General features: G+C 43.8%; 2 protein-coding genes across 8 annotated transcripts; both read right to left on the bottom strand.

Annotated features, from left to right (window-relative positions):
• Positions 1-1,167: 1,167 nt before the first annotated feature.
• On the bottom strand, positions 1,168-4,510 carry LOC6550550. Of its 3 annotated transcripts, none has more exons than XM_026981767.1 (3): positions 4,361-4,510; positions 3,423-3,643; positions 1,168-3,361 (listed from the first exon to the last, which is right to left on the bottom strand). In XM_026981767.1, exons 2-3 carry the CDS (start codon positions 3,638-3,640, stop codon positions 2,059-2,061), a joined length of 1,521 nt encoding a protein of 506 aa, XP_026837568.1. In that variant the 5' UTR covers positions 3,641-3,643; positions 4,361-4,510; the 3' UTR covers positions 1,168-2,058. The 3 variants fall into 3 exon arrangements, with proteins under 3 accessions (XP_026837568.1, XP_026837570.1, XP_026837569.1); XM_026981769.1 differs by having other exon boundaries at positions 1,168-3,358; XM_026981768.1 differs by lacking the exon at positions 4,361-4,510 and adding an exon at positions 3,998-4,014.
• A 364-nt stretch (positions 4,511-4,874) lies between these two features.
• On the bottom strand, positions 4,875-12,241 carry LOC26526196. 5 transcript variants are annotated; one of them, XM_015155955.2, is made up of 3 exons: positions 12,061-12,241; positions 5,490-8,100; positions 4,875-5,432 (listed from the first exon to the last, which is right to left on the bottom strand). In XM_015155955.2, exons 2-3 carry the CDS (start codon positions 7,967-7,969, stop codon positions 4,880-4,882), a joined length of 3,033 nt encoding a protein of 1,010 aa, XP_015011441.1. In that variant the 5' UTR covers positions 7,970-8,100; positions 12,061-12,241; the 3' UTR covers positions 4,875-4,879. The 5 variants fall into 5 exon arrangements, with proteins under 5 accessions (XP_015011441.1, XP_026837563.1, XP_026837564.1 ...); XM_026981762.1 differs by having other exon boundaries at positions 11,992-12,070; XM_026981763.1 differs by lacking the exon at positions 12,061-12,241 and adding an exon at positions 11,458-11,982.
• Positions 12,242-24,613: the final 12,372 nt, after the last annotated feature.

The following is a 24,613-nucleotide window of genomic DNA, read 5'->3' as shown; positions in this document are numbered from 1 at the left end:
CACTGCTTGCACTTATTACATTTTTGTACATCCAAAAAGTAGGTAAAATCACTAAAGGTCAAACATTCTAATATTCATTTAAGAATCGATGTAGAGATATCCATATCGGTATTAGAAATAGAGTTGATATAAACATGTCCGGCTATGGTAATAGGCAATTCTTGAAAACACGAGGTAAAAACTTTCTAAAATCTTTAAATTCTTCGTTGGTTGTTGTATTATTTTAGGCATGTTCATTATAATTTAAGTTAACTATGCAATACCAAAATGATAATATTAAAAGAGTATCTAAATCATGTCTAATAATAATGTGGCAATCCTAGCAATGTAAATAAGTTAACTATGCAATACCAATCTGGTATTCTTGAAAAGTGTTATTTTAAAAGTATATAAAGCATGTCTAATAAAAATGCGTTCTTTGTGGCAATCTTAGCAAGGTATGTAAATATTAGTTATTCTTATAGCTCTCAATTTGTGTTTGTTATCGTATGGTATTTAAGCTTTAGCTTCTTTTTGCATCACTCGGATGCCCTGAATAATGTTGCGCGTGACTGGGCGAGTGCAGGAGTGTGTGGGCGTGTGTTTATTGCGCTCGTAGTAAAATCGAGCCTAGAAGGGCTTGCGCAATGAGTGCATATCCTTGCGTGGCACAGTTTTAGTACAGATCCCCGCCTCTCTGGCCGACAAAACGAGTCGCTTTCTTCGGGCTTTGGCTCGGACCCCTCCCCCTTACACCGAAAACTGGGACAAGAAACGAAAGTGCATGAGCACGTAACATATGCGTACATACACCCAGCGGCAATATGTACATTAGAGTGGACCGCGCTCGAACAAAAGGATAAAGGTCACACCTGTGTATGTACATACATATGTATGTATGTACGTTCGTCGTGAACAGTAGGAAATACTGTGATACTCTTACTTTCCCTTTTTAAATTATTTAAATCAAATCACAAATCAATGATTTGTGGGAAACATTTTCAATGTATTGAAGCAACTACTAAATGAAATTTATGGATTTTTATTTATTTCATCGCAAAACATTTGGGGTACACATTTATACATTTATGAATATATACGCTTAGATTTTGAACGAACATGCATACAAAAATATGGATTTCCTTTACTTTTTCGATTTTTAGCAATTTTGCATTTTTTTTTTTTTTTTTTTTTTTTGAATTGGCTTTCCAGGAATTCCTAATATGGTACAATAATTTATTTTTCTAGACTAAAAAAAAATATTAGTATAGGTATCACAAATATATATATATTTATGTATATATCAATACATAATTTGTAGCGAAATCTAATGTTTCAAAAGGATTATTGATAAACTCGTTGAAAGGAAATTGATTTTGCTTTATTGACGGACTTGGATGGGTCTGTCTCTTAGGTTGAGCTGGAACTTTGTAAAAGAATAACACCCTTCATTAAGAGGAACCGATATTATACAAAGACATCGCTCACATTTAACTTAAGTGGCATTTACATTTAATTTCGATTTTAATATGAGTCCTTATACTCATTTTCATTTTAATATTAATCCATTTCAGTTAAATGTGGGCGATATGTACGATATTTCCATTAAAAATGCGATACACTAGTATTAAACACTGACTATTGAATCTGTATATGTACATACATTGCGAAATCGGGATTACAAGGATAATGCTAGCTTTAACGCAGCCAAAAACTTCAGTTGTAGATAAAAATAAATAAATATTAAGCACTTGCATCGCTTGATGCTTATTAAGCTCTGGTTCTACAGTGTGTTTCAAAAAACATTGATTCCTGTTTAATTGTTGTCTTGATAAAAAAAAAAAACACTCTGTAGAAGCATCGTCGAAATATTACAAACACACATGTATAGTTAGGAACCAGCACAAATTCATGTGTGCGCTTTACTAGCACACGTTGTCCTTAAGTATATCTTGGGATTAAAGTATATATGTATATGTGACCTCTGTGGTGAAATTTCGATCCCATTTTCCCTTCGGGATAAAGACAAAGGTCATCGTCTTGATGCGTAGATTATATATAAGATTGTAGGAAATCCATTTAGCGTTGGGTCTCTCCAGAACGCATCTGTTCGCGACTTTCTCCTCGTTCAATGTACCAGTTGTTATTGTTGCGCTTCTGGTGTTTGTGGCGAGCGTTTTCACGCTGTAGCATCATTCGTTCATGCCACTCGCCACTGCCGCTATCGTTATCGTCATTAGGATTGCGTTCCTTGCATTTCTCGTTGGATTGCTCCTCGTTGCATTTCTTGGAGTTCTTATTGTAACGTCCCCGGTTATTGGAGGACTGATCGTAGTATTTCTTCTTACCATGCTCCTTTGAGTGATCATCTTTTCGGTTGCGTCGATCGTGCTCTTCATTCTGACGCCGCTGTTTCCTCTCGTTCGAGTTGTATTCCTGCTTATACTTTGGCCTGTAACGCTCTTTCGAACCATCCGCCAGCTTCGATGACTGGCCATGGGAAGTCACGGTTTGTGGACCATCATTATTCTTCGAGTGAAAACCTTTGGGATCAACGGTATCATCGGTATCATCGGCACCAGCAAAGTTGCCCAGCTTCTCGGTGACCTTTTCAAACTTGTGAAAGGCTCCAGACTGCTGTAGCACATCGTTGACGGCATTTCCAATCTCATCTGTTAGAGAATCCAGATGTTGCTTGTTCTCCAGGCACATGCCAGCGATCTCAACGAACTGGCCATCGGAACACTGAAAGGGTTGCTTTAAATCGGCCTTGGTGATGTCCACGGGCTGAACCGAATCACCATTTCCTGGCCACGCCTTGAAGGTCTTGCCCTTGGCACGACCAGCTCCCTGTCGCTGCATCGATGCATCCTGACCAGATGCGAGATATTGCAGTTTCTTGGACATGATATCGATTTCGGCGCGCAGTAGATTGTTTTGTAGCTCCAGCTCACCCACCCGGCGCTCCAGTTCGATCAGGGGCTTCTCCTCGCCGAGCACCTGCCATTCCGGATGCCGTAGTTTGCCGACAAAGGCCAGAATGGCCAAAGTGGAGGCCACATAGAAAAAGGCGGTCAGGCCGTTTTGCACCAGCGGTGGCAACTGGAGTTCCAGTTTGGAGCGCACCACGCTCTTGGCATCCTGCTGTTGCGGCTCCGGCTCCCGTTCCGGATATTCCTTTAGCTGCTGGCCAGTGCTAATAGGGGCAATCAGTTCCACAGGACTAGTTGGTAAATCACCGAAACCTAAGTCACCCAATAGGGGTTCGCGCAGAAATAGATTGGGTGAAATGCGATCGGTACTCTCGCAATCGCTGATTATTGAAATACCATCCGAAATATCATCTGCCTGAGGATCCTCGACCGCAGGCCTGTTGCATCTGCTTGTGATAAAAATTGCTGGATGAGTTCCTATATCCTTGGGCAATCATTGTGCGGTCTCACCTCTCGTTTTTCTGCTTATCCGCCCGACTGCTCGGCCTTAAATCCGTCACCTCTTCGGTCTTCGCCTCCAGCCCGTCATCCTTCTCCTTAACCACTGGCAGAATGGTCCACGAGTTAAGTACCGACGACGAGGTGCTGCTCCCGAGAGACTCCTCACTCAAATTGGACCCGGTCTTAGTACGCCCAATGTCTTCGCTCCTGCTGCCCTCCGACTCCATCTTCTGCGAATTCAAAGAGCACACCATTTTAAGATCGTTAATTTTTATATTAAACAGCGATGGCAACTAAAACAAAAACAATATATTTTCAATTTTCCTATAAATCTGCATTTTACCCCAATGTGCGCTGTTTACCCGGGGCTCGTCTATCAATATACTAAAGTAGCTGCTTTACATTCTACTTTTCAGAGGTCTAAAGACATCGGGCCCCTTGTTTTCGATCATTAAGTAGATGGAATAAGTACCTATTCAATTCAAACAATTAATTGCCGTATAATCGGAACGGTTCTAATATAAGAGGTCACTATGAAGAGAGGAGTGGGATTCATCAAATTTACCCTTTATTTTGACACTGACCTAGTAAAGAAAATGTTGAAGCTTCCTAAGAGAGAGCGAGAGAGCAGCTCACTTTTCACATGCGCGCTTTTCCGTTGGCGCAAGCGAGCAAGCAACAAATACGTCATGAAGGCAAATTTTGGGGAAAATTGCAAGGTTCTATTTTGCTTTCGCGTTTAAGAGGCATATTAGTACTTCGACCTTGAAATCCATATATGGTGCATACGTAAATGACTATCTGGATAGGTACACATGTATGTATGCCATTTCACAATAAAGTTAAAAACAATGCCTATATGAACTATGTACATGTAAAGGTTGTGTGGGTTAGCTGCATTCGATTTGGTATTCGTAATCAGGGTGAAACTTAAACGCACTACACACCTTTAAATTTCAAACTATTTGCAAGAAATAGCGTAGTCAAATAGACGGTTAAAAAATAGCACTAGCTATCTTCAGCGGTAAATAAATAAATTCTTTGTGTGCCCTAGAGATGGAAATACATAGGCCTTTGGCCCTATCGGTTCATCCGATTTTTCTAGATTTTCATAACCGATTTCAATCGCAAAGCGAAACACTGTGGCCTCAAACCATGGTTTAGAATTCTACTAACGTCCAGCAGAGTACCGAACCATTTGCATGACTTCCGCGCTTCATGGTAAAATTATCCAAATTCCGAAGGCTTTATATCTAATTTATATCTAAGCAATTGATTAAATTGTGAAAGTAGCCACAGCAAATTGAAATTGGAATTGTAGCTTTCGCAGGGAAACATTGCACAAAGCAAATGTGTTAATTAAATTGCCTTACTCGTATAAACAAGAAGTTCACTCAACTTGCCTTGGTGCCCAGTGCTTTAATAAAATGTATTGTAAACAAGAAGTTTATGGCACTCACCTTAAATTATAATTGCTTTTCCATTATGCGCCGTACTTCCCCAGCTTCCGAGCTGAGCTCCCAGTCGGAGGCATTACCCATCCTTTCCTCCATATGTCGGCTTATCGTGCTGTTTCTGGACGTGGGCATGGCCTGACCCTTCATAAAGCGTGGTGCTGGCACCGGATGGGCGATCCGCTGGCGGTGCTGCGGTGTCCAGTAAATCTGGCTGGTCTGCTGGGCCGATTGGTCGAGGATGAGCGGCGTGGCCCTGCCATCCTGCATCACATAGCCGTGGGCGGGCGCCGGGCGCACATAGGGCAGGTAGTCAACCAGCTGGGCCACCTGAACACCCTCGCCCGTGTCCACCAGTACCAGCTGGTTGAGCGGCACCGGCCTGGTCAGCGTTCCAAGTTGCTGATTGGATAAATACTGTTCGGAGACATTGGAAAGCAAGCTGTTTCGCTTGCTGACATGAGCGTAGATGGGCGACGGTCCGTCCGCCGACATGCCGCTGGTTACATAGCGCCCCTGGGCGACGGGTAAGCTCTGGACGCGCTGCGGCACCTGTGGCCGCGCACTAGGAATACCAGAAAATGAGAAACGAGAATTCAATGGTCTATGACACATTACTTACCATTGGTCATCCACGGAAGCGTACGACACGGGCGAGACATCAGCATTGGGAGGCGTTAGATGTCGCTTATAGATGGGCTGGAGCGGCGTCTTCGCTTCCGGTGCCCGGGTAATGCTCTTGCGGCAAAACTCCTTGACCTTCTCGAGGATCTCCTCGCGCGTGAGAAGACCTCCAATCCGCCGTGGTGGCATCTGCTGCGAGTGCCCCTGGTTCGCCGCCCGATGCCGCATCACCACTGGTGTCTGTTGACCTGGATTTCCAGCACTGGGCGTTATGTGGTCCAGGACACTCTGGCAGCGCGGCGGCTGTGGTTGCACTTGTTGCTGCCTCATCGGCGTGCTGTTGTAAACCATGAGGGGCCGGCTGCGACCGCTGATACCGGAGAAGGTGTTACGCTGCACTGAGCCGCGCACAAAATTTGTTTGGTCGGGATGGACTATCACCTGGGCGTAGATATCCTCACTCGCTCGTTGTCTGATTGCCCCTGGATGTTGTCCCTGGATTGGTTGTGCCTGCAGCTGCTGCTGCTGATGCAGCTTGTGGTAGAGCTGGCGATCCGTCACCTCTTTGATGGCCCGCAATTGGTCCCACTGGTTTTGGCCACGTACTGGCGTCGATGAGGTCGCAGGACTTGCCGTGCCCTGGATCGGCTGTTCATGGTTGAATTGGCTGCGATCCACCGAAGTGGAGCGGTTTATGCGACCAACCTGCTGTGCCTCTGGCCACTGACGTCTGGGATTGACACCTGGTCGCTCCAGTGTCGATCTTCGCAAGGTGTTGTCACCGTTTCGCCTCTGCAAAGTTGCGTGGTCACCGTTTCTTATGTGCAAGCTGGCGTCACCATTTCGCATGGGCAAATTCGTGTCACCGTTTCTGTTCTGCAAATTGCTGTCACAGTTCCTGGGACTTTTATCGATGCCAGAATCAATGGTCGGAGATTGAACTTGTCCATTTTGGCGACGGCAGTTGGGACTCTGGCGCTCCAATAGAACACGACGTATCTCGGTGGGGACATCCGCCTTGCGGCGATAGTCCTCCTTCTCCAAATCGTTGAAGATGCTACGCGGCGAAGGAGCTTCCGACTTGGGTGTTGTTTTTCGTCGAGCTGGAAATATACTGTTCGAGATCCGCTGGAGTACATTGAGCTTCTTGGTGTTGCTCTTGCGCAGGGCCGCCAGTGACTCAGCCACCTGTTGGCGTCGCTCCTCCGCCGTTTGCATGGGCGTCGAGGTCCTGGCGATTGTGGGCGACGGCGAGAAGAGCTCGCGCCGGGGCATTAGGGCCAGACCCTTGGAGTCCAGATACGCTTGGAACTCATCGGAGCTAATGGTGTTGGTGAACGTGCCTGGCGAGGGCGTGGGCGAGGGCAATTCGCCCGGCGCACTCATAGCCACCGGCTTGTCTGGACTTTGTGGCGCAGAGGAACTGGCCGCCAACTCGTCACTGGACTCACTCTTCGTCAACGGGCCATCGATGTCGTCCAGATCATCGTCCGAGGTGATCTGTAGCTTCTTCACCCTCTCGTCGAATTTGCGAGCATTTTTCGTTACCTCAGCGGGATTGAATAAGGCACTGCTTTCTGGATCGGAATTGGTACCGGTGCGGATTTTCAAGTTGGCCAACTCCGGGTAGTTTGGCTTCGAGCACTTCTTAAATGTGGGCTGCGTTGGCTTCTGTAACTGTTGGGCCTTTTGATTCGGCTGCTGATTCTGATGGCGGGCCTGCTTTCCCGTCCTCGTTTCCTTCACCGTCTGTTTCCTTTTGGGCAACTTGCCGGTTGTCTCCTTGAGTTCCTCTAGCTTGAGCCGTGCCAGCACCGAGGGATCATAGACAAAGTATGCATCCGGATTCTTAATGTACGTTTTCACATACTTGGACTGCTTGAGCACCTCCTCCGTGGTCACAAAGTCATCCGTCTGCGACTGGGATCGATTGAACTTACTTTTCCGAGTGTTGGACTCGTTCTTCTGCTGCTCCCGCTCCTTTTCGCGCTCCCGCTCCCGTTCACGTTCCCGCTCCCTAAGTTGCTGGGTCACGGTTTTGCGAACACTTAGGGTGGATCGTTTCGTTGGCACCGGAGGCGGAGTCTTCTTCTCCCGTGTGGCGGCTATGTGTCCATTGCGGAATGGATTCTTTTGATCCACAATCGGTTCACCGGTGGTGAACTTGCGTATCTCTTCGTCGTTGGGATTGAAGCTGACCGACTTCTTTGCCTTGGCACTGATCACTTCGATCTCGGTGATGTCCTCCGGACTTGTGGAGCTTCTTATTGGGCTATCCTTCTCCTTGTCTTCCTCCTCCTTTTCCTTCTCGAACTTCTCGAATGGCTCTACGATCTTTAGAGGCGCTGTTATGTAGGTCTCTAGGATAACTTGCTCCGATTTCTGGGACTCTTGGTCAACTGGTGTACCAATTTCCTGACCCTTGGACTCGCTTAGAGGACAGATTCCTTCCTTTTCGACTGCAATGGTGTCAGACATTTTTCGGTTAGGAGCTTGGGGGAGAATGGTGAGGGGGAAAACGAGAGGGCTTGGAGTGGAAGAGAGTTGGGAGTTGCTGTCGTCTGTGCGCCCACCATCGATATAGTTGTCTGGGGTCTGGACAAGGAAATCTGCAAGTGAAATGTACAATTAATACAATTAACATGCAAATGAGTTGAACGATAGCAATATCGGTTCAGCATCTGATGATCAATGTGTTTGAAGCAGTAAATAAAACCAAACCAGTCCAACTGCAATTTTATGCAACTTTCTATGGAACTAACCAAGTTAACTTCCATTTGAAAAACGGACTTTTGAACGTTTGTTTCTATGCGGCGCATTTTCGGATACAAGACAATGGAATGGGAAAAATGGATTTGGGAAAAAACCGCTACATCTGGCTGGAAAGCGGGATACCACGGAATTGGGAAATCCCAAGAGCCCACGGAACACGACCTAGTAAGATGTTTGACTTTGGTTTGGTGGGTGGGTTGCCCCGAGGATGGGAACTTGTAATGAAAACAAATCGCAAAACGTAAACAAATTGCTAGGGAATGTGTAAAAACAACAAAACATGCACGCAGGCCACCTGACGACTGACATTGACGATAAATGAACAATCGACCTCAATAAAAGGCAGGCACACATATGAAAGAGCATTTGAATGTAAGTGCGATCGAGTGTGTGTACCATATACAGACGAGTACACACACATGCCAGGCAGATATCTGCGTCTCGGGAATTTCACTTGAGTTGATCATTTAATTAAGCCCCCCCACTGACCCGCGCCCCAAAAAAGGTCAAATAGCCCCCAATGGCACTTGACTAGGCTTTTTGTATCCGGCACCGGCACTCTTAAAATACAAGCACACATGAGTGCCACGCAAAGCTCTTCCAGTCCAGTTCTGCCACAGATTTGTATTTACCCCAGATAGCAATTAGTGTAATCGTTATGGGTGAATGACGGTACTAAAAGTGCACATGTACAAAGGGAAGAATAAAGTAGAGTTTTGAACTATCATAACTTTTAGGCAGTTTTTAGCACATCATATAATTATCATGTGCAGAAAATGATATCGTGCTGATAGTACTTCTTGATTTCTGTAGTTCAAATCGCTGCTTGCTGATTCCAATTCGGCTGCAAATCGTTTCCCATTGAAAAATCAATATTTGCTTTTTTCTGCTCGCAACCCAGTTATTAGCGTTGGCCGGTATCAAATTCGCAGAACTGCGGTTTGCTGGCCCGATTAAGCATATTGTCTACTAACCCACTGACAATTGCCACCTCGTGTCAAATGCAACGGCGGAGTCGGGTTGAGATATCGTGTTATCTGGCAGAGAAACTGCTGAACTCAGTTGCAGCAATTATTGCATAGAAAATTACGTGACATCTGATGAGTGTGCCGGCCCACAAACCGCTGAATGCGGGGGCATTTGATTTTCCAATTGATTTGAATACAGCAGCCGGCTGCGATAATTTGAGAACTGACTGACTTTTGTAGATCTTGCCGACCGCATGTCGGCATCGTCTAATAAGGCCTGAAAAGGGTTGCCTCATCGCCATCATCATCATCATCATCATCATCACCATCATCATCATGATCAGTAACTTGAGCAACAGACTCTAAAAGTAACTGAAGCCAAATGTGAAGCTACGCAAGAAGCCAACCGAAATGGTGGCAAAAAGGCAATTAAAAAGAAAACGAGCAGTTTTGAGTAAATTTGTACATACACTCGTATTCATGTGCATATGTGTACGGTGGCTCTCATGATATTCTCACGAATTTTGATAACTTAGATAAGACTGATGTAATAAATTCAATGTATCATAGGCAGCTAAATGCCCTGAAATAAAGTAAACGAGATAGTACTATTCTCGATTTTAGCGAATGCTTCACTGCGCACTGGGGTAGGCAAATATCTTAGCGAATATTATTGCGCTCTTGTGGCGAGAGGATATCCACAATTCGGTCATCCCGAGCCTAATTCTTTCCCGGCTTATTTTTTTCGCTGAGCAAGGGCCTCGCCATCGTCTTGCCAAACTCGCATGTTGGCAAGATACACACATGTATGTATTATATACATGCATACGTACAAAAGGTTGTGGCTGTGAGTAATTTCGAAGGTTGAGCCATACTAAATGCACATTCGATCGGTGTTCTGTTAAAGTAAAGCCTGTTAGTACGTTTCCCCGGGCAGCTGTGTCGTTTCGATCGTTTTTACTTTTATTTTTCGCCTTCGGCATGCAAAAGATTAAGCCCTCTGATAAGATAGTACCCATTATCTAAGCAAGCACACCAATACACGCGCAATGCCCGCCACAGTACTCGCTTATAGTAATTTGAATTCTAATCAGAGCGGAAGAGAGGGATGGAGAGATCCAATCAGAGGCCTTCACAGCCAGACGTATCTGTTCAAAAAAAAATAAAAAAAATTGTACAATTTTCCACGTTGTTAATTTACGCCAAATACGTACATACATACGTAAGCGTAAGTTTGCATAGAATATAGCAATGGAATGACCGCGAAATTGATATGTTGTTAAAGCGCAAAGCATTTTGGATGCTATTCTAGGTTTAGTGAAATACAAGTTATTTTACCATAAATGTTGCTTTCAAGTTATTATGCAGTTGGTCTTTTCCCAAAAGCCGGACGATCTAGATGCTGAGCCATGAAGCCATTTAAGGAAACCACGTCAAAGCCGAAATATTTAACACATGTGTATGTATATTTACACGGTGGGTCTCGAACTTGCGAAATTTGGATGCGCTGGCGCTAACAAGATTATTTTGCATGAAAAACTGCACCCACTCAATACTCGATACATATGTATGTACATACATATGTACATATGTCTTGGGAGAAATAACCCCGTGAACAACTCACAAGAAAACTGGACGAAACTCTACACTGGGTAGGTTTTGAAAAAGGTTTATAAGAAGTTGTGTCTATTATAAAAATACAAAATTTGTAAAATTCAGATATTATGCACCCAAAATGGAAATTCGTAATTCGAATTTCATAAATTTGAATGTATTTTGGAACAGTTTGCTATTTTCTCCAGTGTACCTTTACAGCCCATAGCATGAATCGATTTATGGCATACAGTTACCCTTACCACCACGGAATTGGGAATTGCATCCCTAATTCCGCATGGAGTCTCGTTCCAAAGAGATTTTCGATTTCGTGTTCCCAAAAATGAATCAGTGTCCGATTGGGAAGAGCCCGTATTGAAGGCAACTGGGAAAGACATTAAACTGCAGCCGCTGCTCTCATTTGCTCTTGCTTTTTCTGGTCGGAACTGGGCTTTCTTGCTTTCTGCTTTTTGCTTTCGTCATTGTTATGGTTATTTGCTGTTGCTATTGCCGTTGCGCACAGTTGGGTTAATATTTCGAAAATAAGCCATAATTGTGTGTCTCTGCCACCATTTTGTGGTTTGAGTTGAGTTTGTGCTTGCTTTGGTTATTTCCTTCTTTTTTTTTACATACATATAATTTTTTTTATGTTTAATGCTTAATGCGCCTCGTTTTTTCCGTTGGGTTGGCAGCAAGGCGGCCAAAGTGTAAGTTCGGATTGGAGTTCATTCACCGCGCAGCAACTGACAGATGCCAATAAGAACATCCCAGATCCCAGTTGGTCTTGAAGAAAACCCCCAACGTTATTGCTTTTTCTTTTTCACAAACTCTTGCTTTAACCCGCACTCACTCACGAATACAACAAAATACAACAAAAACCAAAAAAAAGATACAAAATCATACAGATACAGATACACACTCGCACTAACGTTCGTTTACTCACACAACCACTATAAACAATCGGTGGTTGAGATCCCCAAAAACCCCTCCCCCCACCGAACCAACGAATCCACCACTGTTTTTATGTTTCTCTGTTTTGAGTATTATTAATTTCGCCGTACATCGTACATTGTGTTACAAAGCCAAAAGCCCGAAAACAGTCGAATATTTTGCCGTACTTGATGGAAAAGTAAATATAACACACAAATGCAAAGACGGTAGACGTACAGGGCCAATATACAGATACGATCCGAACATTCGGTGTGATTGTATTTGACTTTATTTAACGACAATTACCTAAACAAACGTGAACAATAGCGGCGGTACAACGACGCGCACTTAACAACAAAAAAGTACTCCGGCGTTCGGGAACGGGAAAACTAAACAAAAACACGTCCGCTCACCACAATAGTTCAAAGCGTTTTGAGTGCCGCTCCGCTCCGCTCAGCTCAAACGTCGAACAGTAAGCGGCAAAAACGCATGCGCAGAGAGTCGAATGTATCGCTCTATCTGCAGCGCTGCCGGACTGGCGGGATTTCGTTCGGGTTTAAGCTAAGATTTCCGGCTGACCTGACCTACACCGAAAAAAAGGGGGAAATGGTCTTACATTTTAAAATATAAAATTAATCATAGTATTACTTTATTTTCGTCAATTTTTATATAAAAAAAAGAAAAGAAAATATGTAATCTTTATAACATAAGATGCATAAATAGCAATTTCCTCTTAATACGCCAGTAGAAATTCCTTGTCGATGAACAAAAAATATACTTGGCCGCTTCAAAAGACAATGTGAACTTTTGGTGTACACAATTATACTCTGTATTTCTTATAGTGTTGTTTATTTTGGTTCTTCTTCTCCAAGTGAAGATATTTAAGGCGTTACCATAAGTGCGACTGGGGATGTTGCCAGCAGCATGGAATAAGAACGATATTATAAAGCTCAAGTATTTTCTAATATACAAAATATAACATGCTAAATGGAAATACTCACAATTTTACAAAGTATTCAGCAATCACGTAAATTATTGATCATACTTCAAAATTGTTTACCTTAGTCACCATGTGATGCGGAGCAAATTTAAATCAAGTTTTTTGTAAAATTATATAAATTCAATTTAGATAAGACTTTTCCTAGGAATATAGTATTTTCTTAATATAAGCTGGGCATGGCTTAAAATTGCTTAAAAGCAGTTGGTATGGCAACGCTCGTAACCCATTTTACACCGTGCGTCGATTTCTTGTAAAAATTATAGAAATGCCAAAAGCGCCATCCTGCCGCAAGGTGCAGTTCTGCAAAAGCGCTGCGTAGTAGCCATTTTTGGAGACTTCTTCACCGCCATCTATTGTACTTTAACCGAAACACACTCGAAAAAGTATGTTACACAATCAATATTTTATATTTATTTACTATATTTTTGGGGCTAGCTAAAGTCGTGCCATTTATACTAGCGTCCGCAGCTTGGATAATTTTTGTTTATTGTGTAGTTTATTTTGGGAATTTCTATTGATACGCTAAAAAGTTTTGTCACGCCCACAAGCAATGAGAATCCGTTATCCTCCTAATTTTGCAAAACTGTTTTTCAATTTGATACATTTATGCTTGCACTCCCACTAGCTGAGTATATAACGGGTATCTGATAGTCGAGCAGGTCTGCAGCGTTCTCACTTTTTTTTTAAATTTTGTTCGCTAAATTAATAGCTAGATTAATCTAGATTAATCGCAACGAAAGGTTTATGAGCTAGGTTTGTGTTCTCAAAAATGCATTTAATTTTAGTTTGAAATCACTATGGAATCGAACTCAATTCAACTGATTCGCTCCCAAAAATACTCGGGTTGTTGTTGTATTTTAAAATAATATACTGCTCTATTTATGACCCCGATATTAAGCAATTACCCGGAATTTTGCAGGCCAAAACAGAACCATCCTGTCGGCTTGGATTAGTGTGAGAACTGTTTCAAAAGGCGATTTGTGGCATGCCCCTCGGAGAACCGTGGACAATGCCAAGGGCATGGCCTCCGTTCGCTTAACTGGCAATCTGCGCGTAATGATGGTTTCAGGATTTAGTCGGCCAATCAATCGCGATGGTCGCATAGAGTTTAACATTTCCCTGGCTCGCTTAATTCGGGGGTTCGGTTACGGTACTCGAATTGGGCGATTCGATGGCGAATGGACTTGTGGACTGATGGACTCATGGACTGGATGTCTGGTTTGTGGTGTTTTAGGTGCCGGCGTATCGCATCAGCCTCATATGCATACATACTTTTTTATTTCACAGGAGGGGAACTTCGTTCTTCGTCTTTGGCTTTGGCTTTGGCTTTACCTTTGGTATTAGCAGCGACTTTGACTTTGGCTTTACCCACATAATTGGTCTTGGGGTTGGCCTGGCCATGGATGCTCCATGGATATGCTTGCATATTGGTATCGGATCGCTTCGCTTCGCATCGCATCGTATGCCGACCAATTTAGGTGGGCCCCCAATTTAAGTGATAATGATTATGCGTTGCGCCGACTTCCCATATTCTCGCAGTTAGGAGTTTCAGTTCCCAGCTAAGTCTGAGCCAAAACGCAATCTCGCAGGTCCCGAATCCCAAAACTGCGAGCCATGGCCGAAGCCAAAACCGAAACCCAAACCAAAACCCAAACCAAACCCAAACCCAAACCCAAACCAAACCAAAACCAAAACCGAGCCCAGGCTATGGAGTTACTGTGATTTGTGGTTAGTTGCAGCTTCTGTGCTACGTTTAAGCCATTGGAGCTGTCAGGTCTACGTTTGACTTTAAGGCTCATTACGTCAAAAAGAGGCAGTGAAAAAGTATCGTTAAAACCTTTGGCGATCTGTGGGAAAATTCTCTTCACCATAATTTGCATTGGGCTCAATTAAATTTGCTTGCTGTGCTGCGGCTGCTGCTGCTGCTGCTGCTGTTGCTTTGTACCCCCAATTCATAATATGAACATTAACAGGAAATTGATGTTATTGTCCCGAGCCGCATGCATTTTGCATTTGGCTACCCATATGTGGACACAAAGAAGCTACCTGTATTATCCAAGTGTCCTTCTAATTGCATTTGGTTGCGGGCTAACATCTCACCACACCTTATTATTTTAATGGCTTTGCTGCCCTGTTTGTTGTGCTACCAATTTGTCTTCCTTTTGTATTGCATTTTTTGGCCCACAGGATTGCAGTTGAATTTCAAATAGGCCTCAATTTATGTTCGTGATTGCCAAATTATTAAGTTTATTTGAATTTTTAATGGGTTTTTGACAATATCTTTTATGTTGCGAGCGGAATTTGCAATGCGAAGCCCGCCAAGTATTCGCGAAAATAAAAATATAATCAAAGAAGCCGTTCTTGAAATGAATGCGAAAACTGTGATTAGAAAGTGCAGATGCACAATCCTCTCGCTATTATTTCTCAACTATAAACACACTTTTGATATGCTTCATTACCAACTGGATGGCCGTCCGCAGTGATAGCTCCATTCTATTGCCAATCAAATCCATCAATGAAATGATCTTGCGATTTTCCGAACAGGCAAATGGGCTACAGATCTGAGAAGCACCTCTAAACGCTAGGTTTAATATCTGCATTATTACGTCCCAGGAGAACCGTGAAAAGAAAACCATAAAAAATGAACTTGTAGCCAATCCCACAAGACCCACCAACGCCACTTCAACGCCTCTCCTCCCGTCCAGAAACCAGGAATCCAGTACTCGGCACTGAGTATCCAGTACCCAGTATCCAGTATCCAGTGTGCAGTATCCAGTGTGCAGTACAGTATCCACTACGAAGTAACCAACACACCGTACCCAGGCACACCGTTCAGGTTGCATTTATGCACATAGAGCGCCCATTCCCACTCCACCCAGTGCAGACATCTTAGAGCGGCAGATGGAGCTACATAAAGCAGTTTGGGGCCCAGCATTAATGCTTCCTAAGTTAATGAATACTGTGTTTCATAGCCTGCCGCAGAAGGCCGAAGTAGTCTTTTACAGCTTCCGACTGGAATCCGTTTTGGGCACTGAAAATCAGCCTTAATATAGCGCACAGAAGGCTGCACTGAGAGAAATAGTGGGCATTGAAAAGTTACATATGCTGCTTTACATTTTCATTTTGATTTTGAATTTAAAAAGCTAATTCGCATTACAAACCCCAAAAATGCACTTACTAATTTTTCAAAATATCTGCTTTTTTCTTCCACAAAGGTTCCTAAAGGTATGTGGCTAAATGTATAAATCCAAGTGCGAATCCTAAAGGGATAGGATCTATTTCGCTCTGAATAATAACAGAAAATATTGTTTTTAGCATATATTATGTGTTACCAACAATTATGTGACTCATTGCGTAATTCTTTTTGTATTATATTATTTAAGGCGATATCCTAGTATGTTATTTTTAGTTTGCAAGGAGGAAAGTCTCACCGAAGGTCCGAAATTGATGACAACTGTGCATGATTTCTTTCACTGCACCCGCTGCTTCCTAGCAAATGGATTCCAAGGAAGGTCGTGCAGTGCAAAAGTGCCGCCGACCGATCTCCTCCACAACCTCATCCGCACATAATCATCATCATCGACATCCACATGCAGCGAAAACAGAGGAAAATTGAACAAAAAAGAGGCAGCAAGCAAGTGTAGGCGTAATTGTTTTATGTTGATCGCTTCGCTACCCAAACTCTTTCTTTTTACCACGATTGACTGGATGACTGGATGTGACGATGTGTGTGATATGATCTATAGTAAAACTGGATACGGCTTTCGGCCATTTAGCATCGCAGTTTCATCAAACTGCACTTGATTCGCAAAGCGTATTCATCTCATTTCTTTTTCCTTTCCCTCTTTGCTGTTTTTTTTATAGTCAGCCAAGTAAATGCAAGAACATTTTCAATTTTATGCTAATTAGTTTGCATTGGCTTCGGCCGAATGGCAAAAGGGCCCAGTGCAAAATAATGGCCAAGGTGAGAGTGGCAGAATGGCTGTAAATAAAACGCCTACCTACCACACAGATAAACAGGGGAAGAACTCGATATCAATTTGGTATTGAATATATATATTTGCATTTTCTTTGATCTGCTTGGGGAGTTGGAGTAGGCTGGTAGGTGGGACATCTTTCCATTAGAGTTGATGGTCAAGCTGGAACTTTGAAGTATTTATGGCTCCTAGGGGGTACATACCATAAAAGCATTACATTCTTGTTTGGCTTCATTATCAACACGTTCTCTGATATATAGTACACATATATATAAGCTAATGTGCTCCATCGATCCATCATCTAACATGTTGCAGTACATTTCGTATAGCACTCGGCCAAATAAAATAATACTCGGGTCGCATCTGCGATTTGGGGCCACTTAAGAAATCAACAATAATAACTCTGCATGAAGATAAGTCGACATCGACAGCAACCCTTTGTCTTTTTGGGTGACTGGTGAAAAACTCTGGTTATCCGATGACCATAATTTCGGCCGGACTGGACCCTGGACCGCCCCACCATCCATCCATCCATATGTACGTACGCACACATATTTATATAATACATATATAAATGTTTTCGAAACCTTACCCCTTTTATCGGCGTAATTCCAACGGCATACAGCGAATTAAATGCTTAGTTGAACAAAAAGGTCCTCGCACAGCCTCCTCTGCATTGTCAAAGACTTTTAAAAGTTGCCAAAACCGGGGGTTGAAATATCGACACTTTGATACCCTCTAGCCTTGCCGACTTATATTCAAGCTTTTATTGACCAATTACATACATTAATTTTTGAGGTTAGCTACTTCTTTTTATAACTGTATACTGGATACAGTATGTATATTTGATGTACTGCATACTCGTACATCCATATTAAGTTGCACACATCTATGCATTGCATTGCTTTAAAGAGTTTGTACAGATTATTTTTCTTGACCATTTAGCCTTTCGCTGCCTCTCATTTCCAGCCAGTATTTATATGAATAGGAAATATTCCATACTTCCCCGTGGACAATAAAAGGAGCCGGAAGAAAAGGGACCTGGGTCAGGTGTGTAAGCCTTGGCGGTTAAAATCGCATTGACGTGTGTGCCAAAAGAGCGTAAAACCTCAAACACGTTGTTAAACTTTTATGCGTTACAGTTGAACCGGAAACGGAAATCTAATAGACCAAAGCATGCATAAGTGATGAAGCGAGAAAAAGTGGCCCAAAACCCATCAAATCGAAGGGGACGAAGATGGAAAACGGAAACCCTTTTCAATGCTGCCCAAAATCTTATCAGCGACCAAAAGTTTTGCACGTCACGTTTCCCACTTTGCCCAGCTCGGGATTTTCCATTTTTTTTTCTCCTTTTTTTTCTGCTTCCATCATTTTTGGTTCCCCTTTGTGAGCTTGACCTCTGAGGAAAGCAAAGGGTCGAGCGAGAGGCGTCTTTTGGCACAACTTTGCCACAACCTTCGCGCACTACCCACTTGGCAGCTAAAGGATGTGTAGATAGCCGGAGGATGGGGCGGATGGGGTGGATGCTGGGTGGCACGGCCTTGATATTGTGAACACATGTTACGGGGTAGATTACCTTGTCAATCGCTTCGTTGAACGATTACTTTCCAAATGTTGGCAACTGAGAAACTGAAAGCCAAGCACAAAACTAAAAAATGGAAAAGGCCAAGACAGGAGGCCAAAGTCATCCGGCTTTTGCGAATGGATTCATGACTTCCTTCCTGTTTCATCCGGTGTGCAAACTAGAAGGCATATATTTCACCACCTCGAGGATCTGATCGCGCGGGACCAGACAAAAAAAAAAAAAAAAAAAAAAAAAAAAAAAGATTTCCAGCGATGACATTGTTTTATTTCTCATTTCACAGGCTGTACAATAAAGCCACCTCCCTGCGCTCCACCGACAGCAAATGCTTTGGTTTGGTTTCGTTTCCCTGCCAAATCCGCATCATTGCTTCCAGTTGCACCCCGCGGTGCAAACATTGGCGCCCGAGAATCCAATTCAGACCGTTTACGCTGCTCCTCTTCCTGCCAAGGTGCTAAATCGAATCCTCTACCATTTGCAGATTTCACATTGCTCCCAACAGATATTCAACACAGTCGTTGCCTAGGTGCGTAGTTCCCAGTCCCAGGATAGTTGAATTCTATCGCTATTCACACTTTGAACACAACCCGTTTGACATCATGGATCATGGACGGATTGGGAAACGAATAGCTTATGTTCGATAACATCTAGGTATTATTCGATTCAAAATCTGAAGCTCATTGGCGAGGCGACGAGGCGGAACCAGCGAATGGCGATGGAGGCAGGAGGACCCAGGTCATTTGACTCGCCTTATGCCATTTAAATGAATGTGACGACAGGATGCCAATGATCGTGGTCGGCCGGTGCTCGGTGCTCGGTGCTCGGTGCCATTTATTTTCGAGCAAGTCAATTATAAATTATGATTACAGTGATCACAACGTTTATGGCATGTGGATGTGACATTGCATTCCCATCGCGTTTGCCAGCGCAGTCAGATGGGCTTACCTCTTCATTCCATCGATTCCATTGCTTGAGCCCTCGAGCCGGATTTGCAGTCATCAGATATACAAAATAGGGGCGTAAAGTCCGTTTTACATAGCCCATTAGGTACCGCCAAGTTGGACGGTCACAACATTTTTGTCGTTAATAATTTAAAGTGAACTTTGTGCCGTTTGCGGGCTGCCTTTCATTCTCCACCGCCGCCAAGTGGCCGTAACGATTTTAGACGATTGACAGCCAAGAAGCGGGTGTCCACACACAGTCTTTTGCCCTTTTTATCAATGCCGACAGGTTTGCAGCTGTTGTTGTTACCTTACCGCCAATGTATCTGTCTCTGCTGCTGGCCAGTTATGTTTGTCATATTTTATGGGCCGGTTACCTCTGGCAGCTCACTGTTGCGACCCACGTCCAGTGACCAGCGTATCCAGTGCGTCCAGTGTGTGGAGTGCCCATTGTCCCGGTCGTAGCCCCCGAGATTCTCTTCCTGTGGCCACTGGCCAGCCGCAGAAACGAAGTCCGCCCCCTTGCTCGAGTGATATATATGACAACGGATTTTGTTTTAGTGGCATGGGTGACAATCCCTTTAGAAACCTTAATTTATTCACGCATGTCGGCGAAATGTGCCCCTTACACGCAATTCAAGAAGAGCGGCTAGTCAGTGCCAAGAATCTTCCCAGGGATAAGGGACAAGGACGGCGATACAGACAAAGACAGCAATAGGGCGGCAGTTATTTAGAGGGATCCATATAAATGGTAAAATGTGGCTGTAAACATGCATATTTACCCTTAAAGTATTGGGATAAATGTTTTAACACAAAATGCTGTTTTTTGGCTTTTTGTCTATGACCAACAAGGCGGATGAGTAATATTAGGGCATTTAGGTTCTAGCTTTAAGCAGCAAATCATGGCAGGTTCTTAAAGGTTCACAACTTTGAGAGCGGAATGAGATTTTCCTGCTCGGCTTTGGCCTTTTATACCATGCTACCTTTTTCAGGCCAGTTCTATTACCATTATTAACGATACTATTCACTATTAAGTCAACTCCTCATCCAGCCCATTCCAATCAACTTGGCCAAGGGTGTGCGCAACACATTCGCTTGGCCTAATTGACTGCATTATTTATGAGATGTGCCCAAGACACGGGATTCTTGCTCGGACAGCCAGAACCACAGTGGACAACTCGAAAAGGGGTTGACATATACATATGGTGGCCCATTGGCCACCCACTAGTTGGGTCAATCACTGGTGGGGTGGTCAGTGCTGGGTGATTGGAGGTCCGGACGGAAATCGAATATGTGGGTGCTGGAGTACACTATTTCGTCTCTTTTGCGGCCATAAAATATTCACGAAGTCAATTTACCATAACGGAATGTTGCTGCTGTAATCCTTTGTGCGTACACTGTTAAACAAGTTTGGCATATGTTGCAGAGAGCATAGTATCTATATACCACATATACCTATCAAACTTACGCTTGTATGTAAGACTGCCCACTTTTTTGGAGTGTAATCAAATGCTACGCAGACTTGGCGATTGATTTGCGAGACGGCAAAAGTAGTGAGGTCATTAATTAAACGAAAGTTGTGCCCTCTTCTTGTTAACAACGAAATCCTTTGTCAATGCCCCAGACCATTGGTATCTATGCTGCGTATTAAATCTGCCTGAGATTTAAACTCGGATTCGAATCTGAGAGTAGCCCGCACATTGGTGATGTACAGCCAGCTTCGCGCCGCGCGAAACTCGTCCTGGCCGGGAAAATAAATTACTTTAAACGGTTCCGAATAGCAAATTGCTGATTGTCATTTCACAAGCCACACATATCAGTGTCAATGACTGGGGACCTGGAGCCCTGGAGCCCTGGAGCCCTGCATCTCTGCCGGGCCCAGGAAGATTATGGTCTTGGGATCTCCGAGATTGGGATTGGGAAACCGGACGCTGTGTGTGTGACTGAGCGAACCTTAAATGACGAATGACCACAGCAAAACGCAGAGTGAATCGGGATCACAAGATGTGAGACCAGAACGGCAATAATACGAGCTTGGAACGACGGCGACGGCGACGGCGATTCGCGGGAATTGAGATTGGGATGAATTTTTATAATTGAGCCGAGCAGATTTTTTAATCCCTTTCCGCGCTCCACTGCTAGTTTCGTTTTGGGCCAGATTGACCCGCGGCAGAGGCGATTCCCGGGGCAAAAGGGCGGAAATCTCGCTTTGCCGGGTCAAGAAATCGCAAATTGCAGATCACTTAAATCGATTATTAGCCTTGCATTCTATATATTATTTAGCTGATTTAGCCATTTAAATCTATGGCTAGCTTGCAAATATTTTGAGGCATCTAAACACCGCCAAATAATTTATACGCAAGGAATTTGACATGCTTTCTCCACTTGAAATCAAGTTTACGCTTATTTTTCCTATTTCTTCGCCGATCTGCGCCTCAGATTGGCCAAAACTACTCCACTGGATGCAGCAAACTACCGCCATTGCCCTGAATTATTGACATCTGGTCCCATGCCATCAATCTCGCAGAAGATTATAAGGACTATTGGTGTTGCTGCAGTTTCTTCTTTTTTGTGCTTTTGTGCTTTTTGTTTCGTATTTTTGTTTTGTATTTCTTGTGCTTCTGAGCCAACCTTCTATCACACAGGTACACTGCATCCGTGGAGTTGTTGGGTCCAACTTTAGCCCCGGCCAAAGGCAATTTCGCCGTCTGACCAGCGATCCCTTCTGTTTGAGCCGCATGCGGCGCACTTTGCTATGCCATACAACACCATTCCATACTATACCAATATGGGAGAATCGGTTGACGATGCTGCCAACGTCAATCGCTGGACTTCAGTTGGGATGTTGGATGTTGGAAGTTGGATGTTGGGGCGGCGGAGAACTGCCATCGTATCGAGAGCGTGTAGCGAAATTCGTGCCGTGACCGCCCCTTTCAATTCTGTATTATCAGATTAGCTTTTTTGTGTGTGCGGTCGTTGTTGTTGTTCATAAGCCATTTGTTGTTGCAGTTTTTAGTAGTTGCAGCAGCAGCAGCAGCAGCAGCAGCAGCAGTAATGCTATTGACCGCCAGCATTAAATTACGATTGGGAGTCGTGGCAGCCGGCCACAAGATGCCTATGATGCCGATGATGACACTGCTCGTTTACGAGAACCCTGGGCTGCTGCTGCGTCTTTGGGCTCTTTGAATGTGAATTAGAGCCGGGTTAACGTTCACTCCACGACAGGTGCACTTAAAAAAGCACTGACCGTAAAAAGCGAGCGAAGTCGGTATCTGCAAGTGAGGCATATGACCACGGATGAACTTGCTGCGCCAGAGCATTTGGACAGTTTCCAAGGAGTTTGGTGGTTGTGGAGCAAGAGAATCTGCCTGCGTTAGGTATATCAGTGCATATCAGTGGGATTTATAGAAATCCATGCTCTAAGTACACCTTTCAACTAAATTGCTGAGTAACAGATAATAAAATAGCACTGCACGGGCTGACAATTCGAATTCATTTATATTAACGTCAGTTGGGAGCAATAGTATATGTAGATTATAAACAATGCTGTTAGGCAGGACATTGCAATTATCTTAAATATGCGTATTGACAGAGAGATTAGGCAAAGTTTAAAAGGCTGAGAAGCATTTAAAAGGAACACATTCGTGCCCCGTGTGTTTGCTGCTTGTTTGCTGCGTGTTCGCTGCGGGCTGAACGATAACATTGTGGCAATTTTATTTACCCACAATCTGTTGTTTTCCTCGCAGGACGCGAGACTGGGGCGCCAAGGGCCAACGGGATAGCCAGGATAGCCGGGACAGCCGGGATAGCCGGGACAGCCAACTGCAGGACTAGGAGCTGGAGTTTGAGTTGGAGTTGGAGTCGAGGTGGGCTGGAGCACACTCAGTGGCACAGACAAGGACCCAAGCCGAGTACGAGTACGAGTACGAGTCCTGCCAAACAGGAAGGAAGAGAGCGGATTTCAGCGGAAGGAAACACTAAAATGTTACTTTAAATAAATTGCACCGCACCGGAGGCTCGGCTCGGTTCGGCTCGGCTCTGCTATTTTCTAGACACAAAACCTCTCCTTTGCTGTCCCCGCCAGGGGGAGGTCATTGAAATGTGGCTATATGGCTGTGGCTATATGGCTATATGGCGATATGGCTATATGGCCGTGCCGATGCCGATGCCAATGGCGATGGCGATGGCGATGGCTGGATGGTGTTACTGGTACCAGTATGCCAATGTGTTCAGCCCGGGGTTGGTGGGCTTGCCGGGTGCGACATGGCCAACCACACACATGGACGCGGATGGGATGGCACCCATGTGCCATGTGTCTGCACATATGTACCTATCCACATAGGAGAGCAGCGAGCCCACACCTTCCTGCAAACCCGGACTGCAGTCTGCAGTATCGTATCTACTGCATTTATTTATTTGGACACTAACGCCCTCGCAGCCAGGACAGCAAAATTTACGAGCTTCCCCTAATCGATCTAAAATTAAACGGCTTGCTGGAAGCAACCCCTTTTTCGTGTGGAAAAAGGAAAAGCGCCGAACTTCCACCTTCATGCATTGTAGCTATCTGCAATCCTAATTGTTATCAACAATTTGCAATTCTTCTTCCGCAAAACTATCGCTGCACAGCGCTCAAGTTCATGCGAATTTGCCTTTTTCCTGTGCAATTCGTTTGTGTGCCAAATTTACGGCTTGAATGCACATTACATTATTCAGAAGATACATGTGTGCAACTTTGCATGTGTTTAGACAGTGACGCACTGTCAAAAAAACCACTCAATATTTGAAACTATGCTCAGAACATCGGGAAACTTGCAGTTCATGGGGAAATTTCAAAACACTTTCAAGGATGGGTTCTTGGTATGAATATATCTCGCAATCTCACAATGTCTCCCAAAAAAGAAGTATCTAAAACATAATAATTCATAGAATCACGAAGCAATCAATCGGAAAAATCTGATTGCCAAATTCTGGAAAATGCGAGTGCATAAAAACTGGGAATGTATACAAAAATCCATTAAGTGTTGAAACTCAGTCCTAAAATTTGGAGAAGGCACGATGAAATATCCATTGTTTCAGCTTTGGAACTACTAAATGCAACATGTTGAATGAAGTTCCGATTCCCAACACACAAACAGAGATTTAAGAATTTTTCAGATATTTTATTGCAAACATATATAGCTTAAATATGAGTTGAAGGTATTTGTCTGGTTACTGTTTCAGAACTAACTAACCGACTACATAATTACTTTAGGATTTGTTTGTAATAAAAAACAACAAAACGGTTCATATTCTTTTTTTTCTTTTTGTTTATTATGTTCGATTGCGGATCTCGAGGACTTTCAATGAGTGATCCCAACCC

This window comes from Drosophila erecta, unplaced genomic scaffold (assembly GCF_003286155.1).
Source record: "Drosophila erecta strain 14021-0224.00,06,07 unplaced genomic scaffold, DereRS2 tig00000126-arrow-pilon, whole genome shotgun sequence".
Taxonomy (NCBI): Eukaryota; Metazoa; Arthropoda; class Insecta; order Diptera; family Drosophilidae; genus Drosophila; species Drosophila erecta.
This window is presented reverse-complemented; position numbering and strand designations above follow the sequence as displayed.